Source organism: Thamnophis sirtalis, unplaced genomic scaffold, assembly GCF_051295495.1.
Source record: "Thamnophis sirtalis isolate CommonGarterSnake01/CBP01778 unplaced genomic scaffold, rThaSir2_p1.2 scaffold_4, whole genome shotgun sequence".
NCBI lineage: Eukaryota > Metazoa > Chordata > Lepidosauria > Squamata > Natricidae > Thamnophis > Thamnophis sirtalis.
This window is the reverse complement of record NW_028261384.1, coordinates 70,343,458-70,360,042: the sequence shown is the minus strand read 5'-3', so window position 1 is coordinate 70,360,042 and position 16,585 is coordinate 70,343,458. Positions and strand designations below refer to the sequence as shown.

The 16,585-nt window shown below is 38.1% G+C and overlaps 1 protein-coding gene across 3 annotated transcripts in view; it reads right to left on the bottom strand.

Annotated features, from left to right (window-relative positions):
• Nucleotides 1-327: 327 nt before the first annotated feature.
• Nucleotides 328-16,585, bottom strand: part of STARD3NL (STARD3 N-terminal like) — a 53,257-nt gene continuing 36,999 nt past the window's right edge. For 2 of the 3 annotated variants that reach the window (XM_087713098.1, XM_087713095.1), the window contains 2 exons: nt 16,223-16,296; nt 328-832 (listed from right to left, as the gene is read on the bottom strand). In XM_087713098.1, the coding sequence (XP_087569224.1) occupies nt 16,241-16,296 (56 nt within the window). In that variant the 3' untranslated portion in view covers nt 328-832; nt 16,223-16,240. The remainder of the gene's footprint in view (nt 833-16,222; nt 16,297-16,585) is intronic. The other variant, XM_087713097.1, reaches the window with a different exon arrangement.

The window sequence follows — 16,585 nt, the reverse complement described above, 5'->3', positions numbered from 1 at the left end:
TAACAGATTAACAGAGTTGGAAGGGATCTTGTAGGTTATCTAATCCAACCCCACACCCAAGCAGGAGACCCTACATCATTTCCAAATGTTGGCAGATTTTTTTTAAATTATAGTTTCCAGTATCTTCCTGGGTATTGATGTTAGGCTGATTGGTCTGTACTTTTCTGGATCTGGGTTTTGTTTTGTTTTTTGAAGATGGAAACCACCTCAGGGTCCAAAGTGTGACTGCAGGGGATAGGGGGCATCCATCGGAACTTTGAATCAAGGTCGTAAATACCTCCAGGTAGGTTCATTAGGACTTCAAGGACTACCTCACAACATTGAGAATTTACAAAGAAATCTATGATATCACTTTTTATTAATGTGTTTCTTTAATACACAAATGTGTACTTCATTTAAAAAAAGATGTATTGTTAAAATTAAAGTTAATGCAAAAATTATAACAAATCTAAATCCTTATTAGCTGACCACTATACAGACTACTGATTTAATTCCCCCACATCTCAGAAGACCAGATGTATTTCAAACCTAAATTAATACATTATAACAAGTATTTCTTCATATTAGGTATGATTTAATCACACACATAAACACACATACAGAAATATGTATGTATGCATGTGTGTCTGTGTGTTCTGTCTGCACATATATGTAGATGTATGAAGATGCAAAACAGGTTTGATGAGGTATTATAGAGCAGGGAGATAAATTCCTTTGATTAATAATTAAATTAACGATGCCATTAGGAGTTTCAACAATAAGTGAACTGCCAGCATCACCATAATAGTTCTATGAGTGGGAATCTTCAAGCCATTCCAGTCAAGTTTTCACTCTGAAAAAGGAAACAAAACATGCAATATTACAATTAGCATATCCTTACATACAGGATTTAGCATTAAAGGAACAGGATTTTAACTTAAATCTCCCCAATTCTCTCTGTGCCTAAGATTGTTTCTTTGTGTGCAGCAATCAATCATACGAACCTTCTAAAGTTGAAATATAGTCGGCTTCTGGGTGGTGACGTCACTGTGCCTAGAGCGGGGTAAGAGAGCTCCTCTAACCCCTAACTCTAATTTCTTTGTGTGGGCTCATTTTGGAGCACTGCTGATCCCGAAGAGACCAGCAGATCAAAGGGGATATTGTGCAGACGCCGGGGTGGTAAGGCAAATCCCCCGGCAGATAGGAGAAACCCCCCTAAATGGACGAAGAAATATCCTACCATCTGGTTAGGACTGAGCAATGGCGGCCGCATAGAAGGAAGAAACAGAAATAGAAGCAGACGAATTTGGGTGCTTGTTATTATTGCCAACAATCCAGAGAGGAAAGCAACGCGAAACTGGCAAAATGGGTGAGCTGAGAGAAGAAGAAGCCGAGAGAGTGGCTGTTTTTTACAGTTTAAGTTTGCTGAGAAGAAGCAGTGCAAAGAGGCTGAGTTAGAATGGACAGGAAGGGACAGCCGCAACAACCTTAAGATCAGCCACAGTAAGAACGAAATCCCGACATGGACTTCAGGGGATAAAATTTGCCGGAAGGATTTGGAAGGTTTAAAGAAATGACTGCATAATAGTCGGGTTGGCAAATGGAGTTTCCTTTTTTTTCTGCTTACCAGCTCTTCTGCCGCTGGGTTGAATTTTTTAAGTATCTGATATCGATTTGACTGGGAGCTTGGAGCTGTGCCAGAGACAAGAAAGAGGTCTGTCTTTTGCTTCGTGGACTCTTAACACTGACACCAAGGAAAGAGTGACTTAAAGAGACTAATTATTAGAACTGAATATTGAACAACCGACAAAACTGAGAGATATTTATTGATATAAGAATAGGGTGTGATGTACAAATTTATGATATTTACTAATCAAATTAATCAAATAGAATACTACTAGTATTATTACATAGGACTGTTTAAGTATTGAAAGGTGATACCAAGGAAGGATAATTGTGGAATTGTTGTTGAATATTGGTTTATACAATTATAATAATTATAATATATCATTGATATTACTGATAAGGTATAAATAAGGTAAAAGTTATAACCAATAGTGGGCAAGACCAAAAAAAGGGGTTAAAAATGGCAACCTCATCAAAATTAGGGAAAAAGACCATACACAATGTGAGTGCAGCAACGCCCCCTTCCTCAAATCAAAAAACAATGGAGAGTGCGTGGGGGTTGGAGAAAGGGGAAAAGATGGCAGAATCAGCAGGACCAGCACCTACAATGCAAAACATGCAAGCGATGCTCCAGATGATACAGGAGACCTTGGCTATAAGCCAAGCAGAGGCAAGGAAAAATCACAGAGAATTAAAAAATGAAATGGGAGAATTGAAAGGAACAATAAAAAATGTAGACAATAAAGTTGAAAAGATACAGAATGCCTTAACAATCAACAAACAGAAAATCCAATGTATGGAAGAAAAAATACAACAATCAGATCAGAAGATGGGAAAAATGGAAATAGAATATAGGGAACTTAATAAAGAATTGGAATTGTCAATAATCCGAGTTGAAAACGAAAAAGCGGCATTCTACCTAAGATTTCAAAACATAATGGAAGAGAAGGAGGAAGATCTGAAAGAAAAAATGATTATTATCCTTACTGAATTTCTCCAAAAACCAGAACAAGAAATGAGAGCAAACATTGATGAGGTTTACAGGGTGAATACTAATTATGCAAGGAGACATAGGCTCCCAAGAGAAGTACATGTAAGATTCACTAAGAAAACTGCCAGAGATGAAGTGTACAAAAAAACCAGAGAAGAAACGATTATACTACAGGGAAAAGAGCTGACCACGCTTAAACAGATCCCACGGAAAATCCGGGAACAACACAAGGAATACCAATTTTTAACAAACGAGTTGAATAAACACAGAATAATGTACAGATGGCTGGTACCAGAAGGGGTTCTGGTATCTTGGCAAGGAAAAAGATATAAGATAGAGAATTTAGAAGAAGCACACAAATTCTATGAAGAACACTGTAATAGGGAAGGAAAACAAGGAAGCAAAGAGGAACTAGAATACAGAGGTGAAGTGGAAGAAACATCAGAAGACAGCGGAAGAAGCAGGAGACAAGAACAGAGGCAAGAAAGAGAGAGAGCAGAGAAGGAAGCGCGAGAGGGAAAAGTCAGATACAAACTAGAAGTAAAAGAAACAATCTCAACTAAAGATGGATCAAGAAATAACAATTATGTCGATAAACTTGAATGGACTGAACTCACTAAAAAAAAAAAGAGCCCAGATGTTTAATATTCCTAAGAAATTGAAAGTAGACCAGATATGGGTTAATTGGTATAGATGGATGGAGCAAAGAAATAAAAAGCAATGAAAGAATAGAACAACTCTCAAAAATAATAATTATGAGTAAAACAAGGGGGTCATGATTGGTGAAATCAAATCAGGATGATAGCTGGCATATAGACTGTAGAATGATAGAGAAAAAAGGAAATGATATGAAAAAAAATGGATTTGTAGAAATAATACCTTCAAGAAAACATAAACTGGATTTGAAAGAGACACCTATAACAATAGAAAAAGAAAGGAAGGGAAGAAGGAAGGAAAGGAGGGCAGGAAGGAAGTAGAGAATGGAGGGACGAAGGAAAGAAGTGGAGGGTGGGAGAGAGGAGAGAGAAGGAGAGATAGTAGGAGAGGAAGAAGAAATGTGGAGGAGAGGTAGGGGAAGAAGAAAGAAGTAAGGAGAGGTGGGTGGAAGGGAGAGAAAGAGGAGGAGGGAGGAAGAGAGAAAAAGAGAAGGAGAAAGGGTAGGAAGGAGAAGAAAGAGGGTAGAAGTAGGGGAGAAGTAAGGGAAGGAAGAAGGGGAAGGAGAGGAGGAAGGAAGGAAGTAGAGAAGGAAGGGAGGGAGAAAAGAAAAGAAAGAGAAAATAAGGTGAGATGTGGAGGAGAGATAGGGGAAGAAGAAAGAGGTAAGGAGAGATGGGTGGGAGGGAGAGAAAGAGAAGGAGAGGAGGGAGGAAGAGAGAAAAAGAGAAAGAGAGGGTAGGAAGGAGAAGACAGAGGGTAAGAGTAGGGGAGAAGTAAGGGAAGGAAGAAGGGGAAGGAGAGGAGGAAGGAAGTAGAGAAGGGAGGGAGGGAGAAAAGAAAAGAAAGAGAAAATAAGGTGGTGTCATAGCAGGTGTGAAGGATGGTAAATAATACATTCCAAATTATACCTCATACCCTTTTAAATGGAATAATATGACAGTAAAAATATAAAGCACAATATAGGTAAATAATACTTGATCATAAGTAGCTAAGTATAAATAAATAAAGAAATGTATATAAAAATGGATAATGAGTAACGAGATTATGAACGCAAGATAGAAATGTATAGAAAGGAAAACACTAACTGCAAAGAGACCGATTCGGAACTACTGTATGATATACGATGGAATTTATTGTTCCTATGTTTTTTTTAAGTTATGTGGTTATTTTTGTTAATGTGTTTATGTGTTCTGTTGATGTACTTATGTGTATAAAATAAAATAAAATAAAATAAAAAATAAAAAATGAAGTTGAAATATAGTCAAATAGTATACTTTGATGTAATATAAATACAGCCAAGTAATAAATTTATCACTGTTTGTTTTGAAAAATACTTACATAGTCAAGAGACTTAATATACAAGAAATTCATTGCAAAATAAAATTATTTTACTAAACTAGACTGTTAGGAAAACTGAGAAACAAAAGGGTGGAGTGAAAATGTTCAGCCTCTACCAATTCCCCAAATGTGTTTTTTCAAGAGGCAACTAGACTTTTAGATTATTCTTTGAAGACATAGTTCTCATCCCAGAAGCTTCTTGGATGAGAAGCAAAACATCTTCAAAGAAAATGTCCAGTTGCCTCTTGAAAAAGCATCTTTGGGACAACCATGACATGGATGACTGAAAATCTCCAGAAACACCCTCTGCCAGCATTTCAGTCCTTTCCAAGAAGCATTTCAAAGACTCCTGAAATATTCAACAATTTATAATTTAATGCTCAAATACTTTGGAAAGTCAGTTGGTATAATAGTAAAACATCTAGTAAGAATAAGAAAAAGAATAGAATAAAATCTGGAGGGGAACTTGGAGGTCTTTTAGTCCAGCTTCTTGCTCAAACAGGAGAATCTATACCATCTCAGATAAGTGACTGTCCAGTCTATTCTTAAAAACCTCCAGTGATGGAGCGCCCATGATTTCTGGAGGCAAGCTGTTCCACTGGTTAACTGTTCTCACTGTTAGGAAGTTTCTCCTTAATTCCAGGTTGCTTCTCTCTTTGATTAGCTTCCATTATTTCTTGTCCTGCCCTCTAGTGCTTGGGAGAATAATTTGATCCCCTCTCAAATACTAGAATACTGCTATCAGGTCGCCCTAATTCTTCTTTTCTTTTAGACCAGTGTTTTTCAACCTTTTTTGTGCAAAGGCACACTTTTTTCATGAAAAAAATCACGAGGCACACCACCATTAGAAAATGTTAAAAATTTTTAACTCTGTGCCTATATTGACTATATATAAAGTAATTCTCTTGAATAGGAATCAAATAAACAAAAAGAACGAGGCAAGTCACGTTTATTTGCCTCTAAATAAAACTACTAAAACTACAACTGTGCTTATAATCTTACTTCAATTTTCCTTCCACCCTGACACACACACACCGAATCTACTTGCAATAGGACAACATGGGAATGTTTCCACAAGACATTTATACATGGTTAACCATGGTTTATTGAATTCATCCACTAATTTCTATTGGTTCTCATATAGATTGGGCTTACACAACACTTCTAGCTCTAGCATGGAAAAACTGTTGGCTAATGTGGAATTATGGCAGAGCCCTCCTCCCGCCCCAAAAGACGAGGCAAGCCACGTTGAAGCAAACAGCCTCCGCCACAATTTTTTTAAAAAAAAAACCAATGTCAGTTGTAGGAAAGGGGAAGAATGGCTAGAGGGGGAAGGGATTTTATGAATTACCTCTCTCTCTCTCTCTCTCTCTCACACACACACACACACACACATTCTCCCACGCACAGAGCGGGAAAGGCGAGCAGCGACGCCGGGCTGCTTCCTCCTCCTCCGCCTTCACTACCCAGCAGACAAAAGCGAGGGCCGGCCGGCGGGGGCTGCTTTCGCCGCGGCTGTCAGTCCCGGCGAAGGCCGCGCGTTGCTTAGCCTTAGCCGCCGGACCCACTCCTAGCCCTTCTGGAGAGCGCAACGTGCACATTCCCTCTCTCTCAATTTCTCTTGGCTTGCAGCTGCAGCTGCTCTCAGGCAGGGTCAGCCCAAAGCCTGCAATGACAAGCCCCACCCTTGCGCGGCTCCCTCTTCCTCGGGCTCGTCGTCCCCTGGAGAAAATAGGATCGCGCACGTGTGCAACGGCCACGGGGCTTGCCCTAGCTCTGGTTCGGGTGAAAGGGACGACGGCGGCGGGAGATTAAGCGAATTTGCCCCGAAGGCTCCCAAGACAACAGAGGCCGAGTTCAGAAAGCGCATTTTAAAAACGATTTTTTGGGGGGGGCGAGTGTTTTTCCCACGGCACACCTCACACTGTGCCGCGGCACACTAGTGTGCCACGGCACAGTGGTTGAAAAACACTGTTTTAGACTACACCCAAAACCTGCAGTCATTCTTCATATGGTTTAGTCTCCAGACCTTCGATCATCTTAGTTGTTCTTCTCTGAACTTTTTCCAAAGTTTCAACATCTTTTTTGTAGTATGGTGATCAAAATTGGTTGCAGTATTCCAGGTGTGGTCTTTTTTAATATATATATATATATATATATATATATATATATATATATATATATATATATATATATATATATATATATATATATATATATATATATATATATATATATATATATATATATATATATATATATATATATATATATATATATATATATATATATATATATATACACATGACAATAAATAAATCAGGGGTTGTAAAAAAATCTAATAGATACCTTTCACCCTGGCTTCGCTGATAAATGGATAAGAGCCTGTGGCCTAATGGCTAAGATCTCTGCCTAGTATGCCTAGTGTGCAATATAGCCCAGGTTCAAATCCCAGTAAGGGTATGGCTAGCTGATGAGAGCTAAATAGCTTGAAATAGATCTATACTAGTCTCCCTTTATTTATTTATCAGCACAAATAAAAAAAACACAAATATAACAAAGGCAACAGTAAAAATATTGGGTTTCTGTCATGATGGACTCTTGTGACGAGCCGAAGGACAGATGATGGAAGCAGTTAGCTTCCTCCCATAATTGGGGCTTACCAGGGGTTGTAAAAAATCTAATAGATACCTTTCACCCTGGCTTCGCTGATAAACGGATAAGAGCCTGTGGCCTAATGGCTAAGATCTCTGCCTAGTATGCCTAGTGTGCAATATAGCCCAGGTTCAAATCCCAGTAAGGGTATGGCTAGCTGATGAGAGCTAAATAGCTTGAAATAGATCTATACTAGTCTCCCTTTATTTATTTATCAGCACAAATAAAAACACACACACACACACACACACACATATATATATGTTTATCAGCACAAATAAACACACACACACACACATATATATATATATGTTTATCAGCACAAATAAACACACACACACATATATATATATATATATATATATATATATAGTTTTATTTATTTACAAACATACAAAATACACACACACAAAACTTAGACATACACTACGTTTACACAATACAGTACAAACAGGAACTTCCTGTTCTTTCTAATAGCAATTTCAAATCAATACAATTCTCCTTATGTTATTTCCCCTTCTAGTATATTTCATTTGCATTTCACTATTTTTAACTCTCTTATTTTACTCATCTATCTGCTATATTGAGTGATTACCTCTAATAAATTTAAATTCTCTTGTGTGCATACAATATATATATGTTAATTCTCTTTAATTTCTATTTTTGGACTTTATTGACTTCTTTCATTGATCCTTGTTTCTTTCCTCCATCCACCTATACCATTTTTCCCATATCTGATAATATTCAGGTAATTTTCCCTGGATTTCTTTTGTTAATTTCTCCATTTCGGCACAGTCCATAACCTTTCTTATTATTTCATCTTCGCTTGGTATTAATTTATTTACCATTTCTGAGCGAAGGCAATCCTTGCCGCCATAATTATGTGTAAAATTAAATACTGGATTTCTTTTTTATATTTCGCAGCCATCATTCCTAGTAGAAAAATTTCTGGTTTCCAATCTATTTTGACTCCTGTTATTGACTCTAGGAAATTTTTAATCCTTTTCCAATACTTTTTAGCCTCCTCACATGTCCACCATACGTGATAATATGTTCCATGTGTTGATTCACATTTCCAACATTTTGGGGAGGTATTTGCTGAGATTTTTGCTAACCTTACTGGTGCAAGGTGCCATCTATAAAACATTTTGTACTGCTTTTCCTTGTATGCAACTGATAGTGTCATTTTTAAATTTGTCCCCCAAATTTTTTCCCATTTATCTAATTCAATATTGTAGCCAAAGTTCTGTGCCCATTTTATCATTTGTTCTTTCACAATTTCTCCTTCCATTTTATATTTCAGAAGAAATTTATATATTCTCCCTATCACCTTTCTTTCTGAGCTTTGGATTATTTTATCTAATTCGTATGGTTCTATTTTGCTGCTGTATAATTTAGTATCATTATTGTGTTTAGTTTTGATTTGCAAGTTGGTTAGCCAGTCAATTTTCATGTTTTGTTCTGCCAATTCTTCAATTGTTTTTAAATATCCCTGTCCGTTAATTAAGTCTCTGTATCTTAACACTGTATTCATATCTGTAAAATTTGGGTGCTTTCTGTCAGGGATAGCCTATTAGGGATTTTCACATAGTGGTGTTTTAAAATTTTGAGCCAGTTTTGCAATAACGCATTTCTAATTATGTTTTTGAAAGTATTTGTGCGTTTTATTTTTATCATCCCATAGGAACATATACAGATGCTTGCAGGTCAGGGCCTTCTAAAGCCAAAATTCTTTTATTCTTTAACTCTATTCACCCTACACCCTTGTTGTTGTTACTGCTAATAGTTATTACTGCGTATAACTTCCAATTTGGTAAAGCTAAGCCTCCTCTCTCCTTGCTATCTTGCATTGACTTTAGTATAATCCTCGCTTTTCATCCTTGCCAGATGAACCTAGCAGTTAGTTTGTTTAATTCCTGAAAGAAAGTTTTACCTAACTAAGAGGCGAGGTGGCGCAGTGGTTAGAGTGCAGTACTGCAGGCCACTTCAGCTGACTGCTATCTGCAGTTCGGCAGTTCAAATCTCACCGGCTCAAGGTTGACTCAGTCTTCCATCCTTCCGAGGTGGGTGAAATGAGGACCCTGACTGTGGGGCAAATATGCTGACTCTGTAAACTGCTTAGAGAGGGCTGAAAGCCCTATGAAGCGGTATATAAGTCTAACTGTTATTGCTATTGCTATTGCTATACCAGGATTAATAGGTGCAGCTTGCAACAAAAATAAAATTCTTGGTAAAATATTCATTTTAACTGTGGCTATACGTCCCATTAGTGATAGCTGAATATTTTTCCAGCTTTCTAAATCTTTCTTTATTTGTGTCACTAATTTATTATAATTGTTTTCTTTAATTGTAGAACATTTTGCCGACATCCAGATTCCCCAAGTATTTCACTTTCTTAGATATTTGCATTTTAGTTACTAATTCCAATTCCTCTTCTTGCTTTTTTGTCATATTTTTGTTTTGCTTTTATTAATTTTTAATCCTGCCACCGCCATATTCTTCTAATTTTTGAGTGGTTAGGGTGCAGTACTGCAGGCCACTTCAGATGACTGCTATCTGCAGTTCAGCGGTTCTAATCTCACCGGCTCAAGGTTGACTCAGCCTTCCATCCTTCCGAGGTGGGTGAAATGAGGACCCAGACTGTGGGGGCGATATGCTGACTCTGTAAACCGCTTAGAGAGGGCTGAAAGCCCTATGAAGCGGTATATAAGTCTAACTGCTATTGCTATTATTCCCTGGTCCTTCCTAATTTCATTTAACAATATTTCCAGAGTTAGTATAAACAGTAAGGGAGAGAGGGGGCATCCCTGTTTAACTCCCTCTTTTATTTCGATCTTCTCTGTTAGTTCTCTGTTCATCAGAACTTTGGTTGTCTGGATGTTATAAAGTTTTTCTATCATTTTTGTAAATTTTTCTCCGATTTTCATCCTATCTAGTTCTGTTGTTATAAATTTCCAAATTACGTTGTTGAATGCTTTTTGTGCATCAAGGAAAACCAGTACCAATTGCTTTTCTGGATGCGCCTCATAATATATTCTATTATGTCTCGAATGACTCTTGTATTGTTTTTAAGGTGTCTGTGAGGTAAAAATCCATTTTGGTCTGGATGTATTCATTCATTGAAAACTTGTTTAATTCTTCCTGCCATAATCACTGCAAATATTTTATAATCAGATTTCAATAGTGAAATTGGTCTGTAGTTTTGGATTTCTTGTAAATTGGCTTCTTCTTTTGGGATTAGCGATATTATTGCTTCCGTCCATGATTCAGGCATCTTGGCTTTCCTAAGACTTCGTTAAACATTTCCACTCCTAATTCTTCCAATATTATTTGATTATATTTGTATAACTCCACCGGGATTCCGTTTGGTCCTGAGGTTTTATTATTTTTCTCGTTTTTCAGGACTAATTCTACTTCAGCTATCATTATTGGCCTGTATATCACCTCCCTTTGTTCTTTTGAGATTGGAATTATCTTTTCTGGGTTCAAATATTGTTTTATCTTAGTTTCCTCCATACTATCTTGCACGTATAGTTTTGTGAAGTATTTTTGAATAAAAGCCTTCTTTTCTTCTGATGTACGTTGAATATTTCCCTCGTAATCTTTTAATTGGTATATCATCCTTTTTTCTCTTTCATTTTTCAATCTGTATGCCAGCCATCATCCAGGTTTGTTGGCTTGTTCAAAGTAATTTTGTTTGGCCGCTTTAATTTTCTGTGCTAATTCTTTTTGAGTTATTAAGTTAATCTTGTTTTATCATCTCTCTTTTTTCTTTTTTAATTTTATTCTTTGGGTCTCCCTGTAATTCACCTTCGGCTTCCCTAGGTTCTTTTTGCATATGTTCTTGTTGCTCTTTTTGTTTTCTGATTTTTCTCACAATGTAGGCGATTGTGAGGCCTCTTATCAGTGATGTGTGATGAGGTTGGCTGGTGAGGCACTGACACAGAGGTTTCAAATTTTTTTAGACTTGTGGACTTCAACTTCCAGAATTCCACAGCCAGGCATGCTCAGTTCTGATTTAAACAACAGCATTTGTTTTTCTCCTTTGCGAAAAAGTTTTCCTTCATTCTTTTTCTTCTCCCTCCCCCTCCTTCGTTTCGTTTCGTTTCGTTTATTGTATTTATAGGCCGCCCTTTTCCCTGAGGGGACTCAGGGCAGCTTACAATCACAAGGGAAGGGGGTGCAGTATCAAAAGACAAAACAAAATGTGAACAAAGAAAAAAATAAAACACAACTTTCGTTCAGCAATCAACACTCGGGCGGGTAACTTGGAAACCTATCCCCAGGCCTGCTGGGAGAGCCAGATCTTGAGGGCTGCGCGGAAGGTCTGGATGGTGGTGAGGGTACGAATCTCAACGGGGAGATCGTTCCACAGGGTCGGAGCTGCAACAGAAAAGGCTCTCCTTCGTGTAGTCGCCAGTCGACATTGACTGGCAGATGGAATTCGGAGGAGGCCCAGTCTGTGCGATCTAGTTGGTCGAAGGGAGGTAATCGGCAGGAGGCGGTCTCTCAAGTACCCAGATCCACTACCATGGAGTGCTTTAAAGGTGGTCATCAGTACCCTGAAGCGCACCCGGAGACCGACAGGTAGCCAGTGCAGCTCGCGGAGGATGGGTGTAACGTCCTTCCTCCCTCTCTCCCTCCCTCCCCCCTCTCTCAAACAGACACATGCACAGAGAAGTTGGATCCCTCTCTCACTCACTCATTCTCAAACAAACACAAACACAGAAGTTGGATTGGATATATTTTCCAATGGCTTGAAAGCAGCTCCTCTGCCATACCCTTCCCCCATTCCCCTGCTGCCTTCCGATCCGAGCCTTTGATTGCAGGTGGAGCCACGTTGCCTTTTCAAACTTGTAATCAGTTAAGCTGGGCTTATATACTTTTATCCAGCTCTCTCTCTCTCTCTCTCTCTTTGTGTGTGTGTGTATGTTTGAAAAGGCAATGTGGCTCTGCATGCAATCAAACTTTTTGAATTCCTCCCACTCCCTCCGATCCACACACGTACCTTTTCCAGCTGTTTCAGAGAGGATTTCAACTCTGCTCTTGCCTGCCATCATGAAAAGGGAAAAAAAATGTAAAAGGAAAAAGGCAAGAGCTGAGGTCAGGCTGAGCTAGTTGCTGCCAGAGTCACCGTGGCTGACTCTGCTTAGTGCTTAACTGTTTAAAAAAAGCCTCTAAAAAGTGCCCTCTACAGGAGGAGGCGGGAGAACGACGTGCCTCATCTATGTCAGGAATTTTTCGACTTTTAACCCTTGCTTAACTCTGCTTGAGTGATCATAAAACACTAGACTAGATGAGGCACATTGTTCTCCTGCCTCCTCCTGTAGAGGGCACTTTTTAAAGAGGCTTTTTTAAACAGTTAAGCACTAAGCAGAGTCATCCACAGTGACTCTGGCAGCAACTAGCTCAGCCTGACCTCAGCTCTTGCCTTTTTCCTTTTACATTTTTTTTTCTTTTCATGATGACAGTGGTGAGGCTCTGCCTCCCCCGCCTCCCCCGCCTCCCGTGACTGCACATCCCTGCCTCTTATGTATGTTTTCATGGTATCCCAGAGATTTTGAATTGAGGTATCTTATTTTTTATTTATTCTAAAAAATAGTTTTAATTCTTTCTCCAGCATTTGGGTGTACTCTATTTCGTTTACGATATTTGGGTTCATCATCCATATTTTTCTTCTTTTTTGGCCTTTCCATTTTAATTTTATTGGGTTATGATCTACCCACTCATTTATTTCAATTTTGATTTCCTCTAATTGATTACAAAGTCCAGATGATATCCAGGCCATGTCAATTCTCAATAAGGACTGGTGGGAGTTCGAATAAAAGGTACATTGCTTTCTTGTTTTGTGCCTTTCTTTCCAAATATCATGTAGTTTATATTCCATTGCCATCTCAAAAAGGGTTTAGGTAACTTTTGGGGGGGGGGGGTCTTATTATTTCTTTTACTTTCATAATCCATCTTTTGATCCACTATTGCGTTATAATCCCCAATTAAGCAAATATTTTCATATTCTAATTCATTTATTTTGTTGTGTAATTTCCTATAGAATTCCTCTTGTTTCTGATTTGGTGCATATATGACTATTAATAATATCAGTTTTTCTGTTGTCTCTAATTCAATCATTAGAATCCTGCCTTCTTCATCAGAGTAGACTGCTTTGGACTTTATTTTTTCCTTTATATAGGTCTTTTTTTATCTGCCAGTGCTGTATATAGTTTCCCTAATTTTTTGTTTTCCAGTAAATTAATATGTTCCCTTTTAATGTGCACTTCCTGTATTCAAGTCATGTTTGCCTTCAGTTTTCTAAGTTTGTTAAATGTCTGCCCTCTTTTCTTTGGTGCGTTCAATCCATTCAAGTTTAACAAGATAATTGTTATTTCCTGGTCCATCTTTAGATTTTTTTATTACTTCTGGTTTGTATCTAACTTTTCCCTCTCGTGCCTTTCCTTTCTGCTTTCTTTCTTGCTCCTGTTCTTTCCTGTTTCTTTCCTTGTCTTCTGCTGTTTCTTCTTCTTGACTTCTACTTTCTAGGTCCTCTTTACTTCCTTGTTCTTCTTCCCTTGTGAAGTATTTTTCGTAAAATTCTTGCGCTTGTTCTATATTTTCTATTTTGTATCTTTTTCCTTGCCAAGAGACCAATATTCCTTCTGGTACTAACCATCTGTACATTATTCTGTTTTTATTTAACTGGTTAGTTAAAAATTGGTACCATCTACATTGTTCCCAGACTCTCCGTGGTATCTGTTTAAGAGTAATCAACTCTTTTCCCTTATATGTTATTGTTCCTTCTCTGTTTTTTTGTTTTTTTTGTACACTTCGTCTCTAGTTGTTTTTTTGGCAAATCTTACATGCCCTTCTTTTGGTAGCCTATGTCTTTTGGCATAATTGGCATGCACACGATAAGCCTCATCAATGTCTCCTCTCAACTCTTGTTCCTTTCTCTGTAAAATTTCAGCGAAGATTTCAATCATTTTTCCTTTCAGGTCTTCCTCTTTTTTTTTCAACTATGTTTTGGAATCTTAGATAAAATGAAACTCTTTCGTTTTCAAGTTGGATTATTGATTCCTCTAACTCTTTATTGACTCGTGCATATTTTAACTCCATTCCTTCCATCTTCTGATCTGTTTGTTCTATTTTGTTTTGATGTTCTGGATTTTCTGTTCGTTGATTGTTAAGACATTCTGTATCTTTTCAATTTTGTCATCCATCTTTTTGATATTTCCTTTCAATTCTCCCATTTCGTTTTTAATTTCTTCATGGTTCCTCTTCGTCTCTTCGTGATTTGTGGCTATCGCTTCTTGGGTTTTGGTCATTGTCTCTTGTATCATCTGGAGCATCAATTGCATACTTTGCATTGTTTGTGCTGGTCCTGTTGTTCCTGCCATTGCTCCGCCTTTCTCCAGCCCCAATGCACTCTCAATAGATCTTTGATTTGAGGGTGAGGATGTTGCTGAAGCAGGGTTGTATGCTGTTTTTTTCCCTATCTTCATTAAATTAGTACTAGTTGCCATCTTTATCCCTCTATTTATCCTCGCCCACAATTGCATACAGGTTCTACTTTACCACAAATATTAGTAGCTATATATCTCAATATTTAACAATAATTAACCTTTCTTAATATCACATTTCAATATCTAGACAATCCTATATATTATTCTATTCTATTTTTTATCCTTAACTATTATATATCACATAATTATATATCACACTATTATCATGCAAATAAATATCTCTCAGTCATGTCAGTTATACAGATACTCAGTTCTAATAATTAGTTTCTCTATGGTTTTCTTTAATCCACCATATGTCACAGCCAATTTCTCTTGCATCAGCCTTCGGAGTTCAAATTTATAATCCACTAGATGTCACTGTCCATTCCGTCAATCACAGTCAATAATCACAGCAGGCCCAGGGGCAAAGACAGAACAAAGGGGGGGGGGGGGAGAATAAAAGAATTCTCCAACTGTTCCAAAACAGCTCTTTTTCTACTATCCCCTATCCAGTTCCAACTTCTGTGGAGAGTAAATACTGTATATTTGTAGAATATCCCCCCCCAAAAAAAACCATTGAACTCTTCATTACCTGGATTTATTGTTCATGATTGAAACTCTATTCAAAGTTCAGCTATTCTTTAGAAAGAAAAAAGAGCAGAAAAAAGAGCAGAAAGGAGAAGAAAAAAAACAAACAACCAGCCCGACTGTTATATGATCCTTTGTGTGCTTTCCAGGTCTTCTCAACAGCTAATATATCCCACTCCCGTTGTAAATGTTGGCTTTTGGTGCTTTCTCCTCCCTCTCCTATCGGGTTTCCCTCTGCGGCCACGTCCCTTCTATTATTCACATTTCCACTTTCAGCTCTCTGCCTCAGCTCTCACTGCTTTTTGGCAAGAATCTGGACTGTAAAAACAGTCTTCACCACAGAGCTCACCTGCTCTGCCAATTTCGTGTTGTCCTCCTTTTTTTGGGTTGTCAATGATAACAAATGCCTCAATTTCAACTGCTTTTTCTATTTGCTTCCCTCTTATGCAGTCGCCATCGCTCCAGTCCTGTCCAAGTGACAGAATAGATCCTCATCCATTTAGTGGGTTTCTCCTACCCACTGGGGGGGGGGGGGGGTTTGCCTTACCATCACAGAGTCTTCAGAGGTTACCCCTGAATTTGCTGATCCTTTCAGGTTCCGTAGTGCTCAAAAATGAGCCCAAATGAAGAAGTTTGAGTTACAGTTTACAGGAGCTGCCATTCCTCAACCCTAGCATGATGACGTCACTGCCGGAAGTCCCCCAGGTGTGGTCTTACTAGGGTTTTGTAAAGTGGCATGAATACTTAACATGATCGTGATTCTATGCCTCTGTTTATACAACTCAGGATTGTATTAGCTTTTTTGACCACTGCGGCACATTGCTGGCTTATATCTCATATCTGATGCAAAACATAAAGTCTATGTCAGAGTTGTTGTTCAAACCTCCAATCTCACCTCCAATTGCAATATTTGTTATACAACTGGTTTTTCACTATCCTGCTTTTCTTCATCAGATTCTTCATCAGATCCTATAAAAACAAAATATTTAAGACAATGCAGCCGTTAAGCTTTACTAAGTAGTATGTGTGTGTGTATGTATGTATGTATATATGTGTGTATGTATGTGTGTGTGTGTATGTATGTGTGTGTGTGTATGTATGTGTGTGTGTGTGTGTGTGTATAAACCAGCCCTAGTCAACAAACGAGCCCCACCCACCACCCAGGCCGTTACAACACAAAACAACAATGGACACACAGCCAGCACCAATCAGCACCAATCTACCAATCATGATACAACTACACAGACATATGAACTAA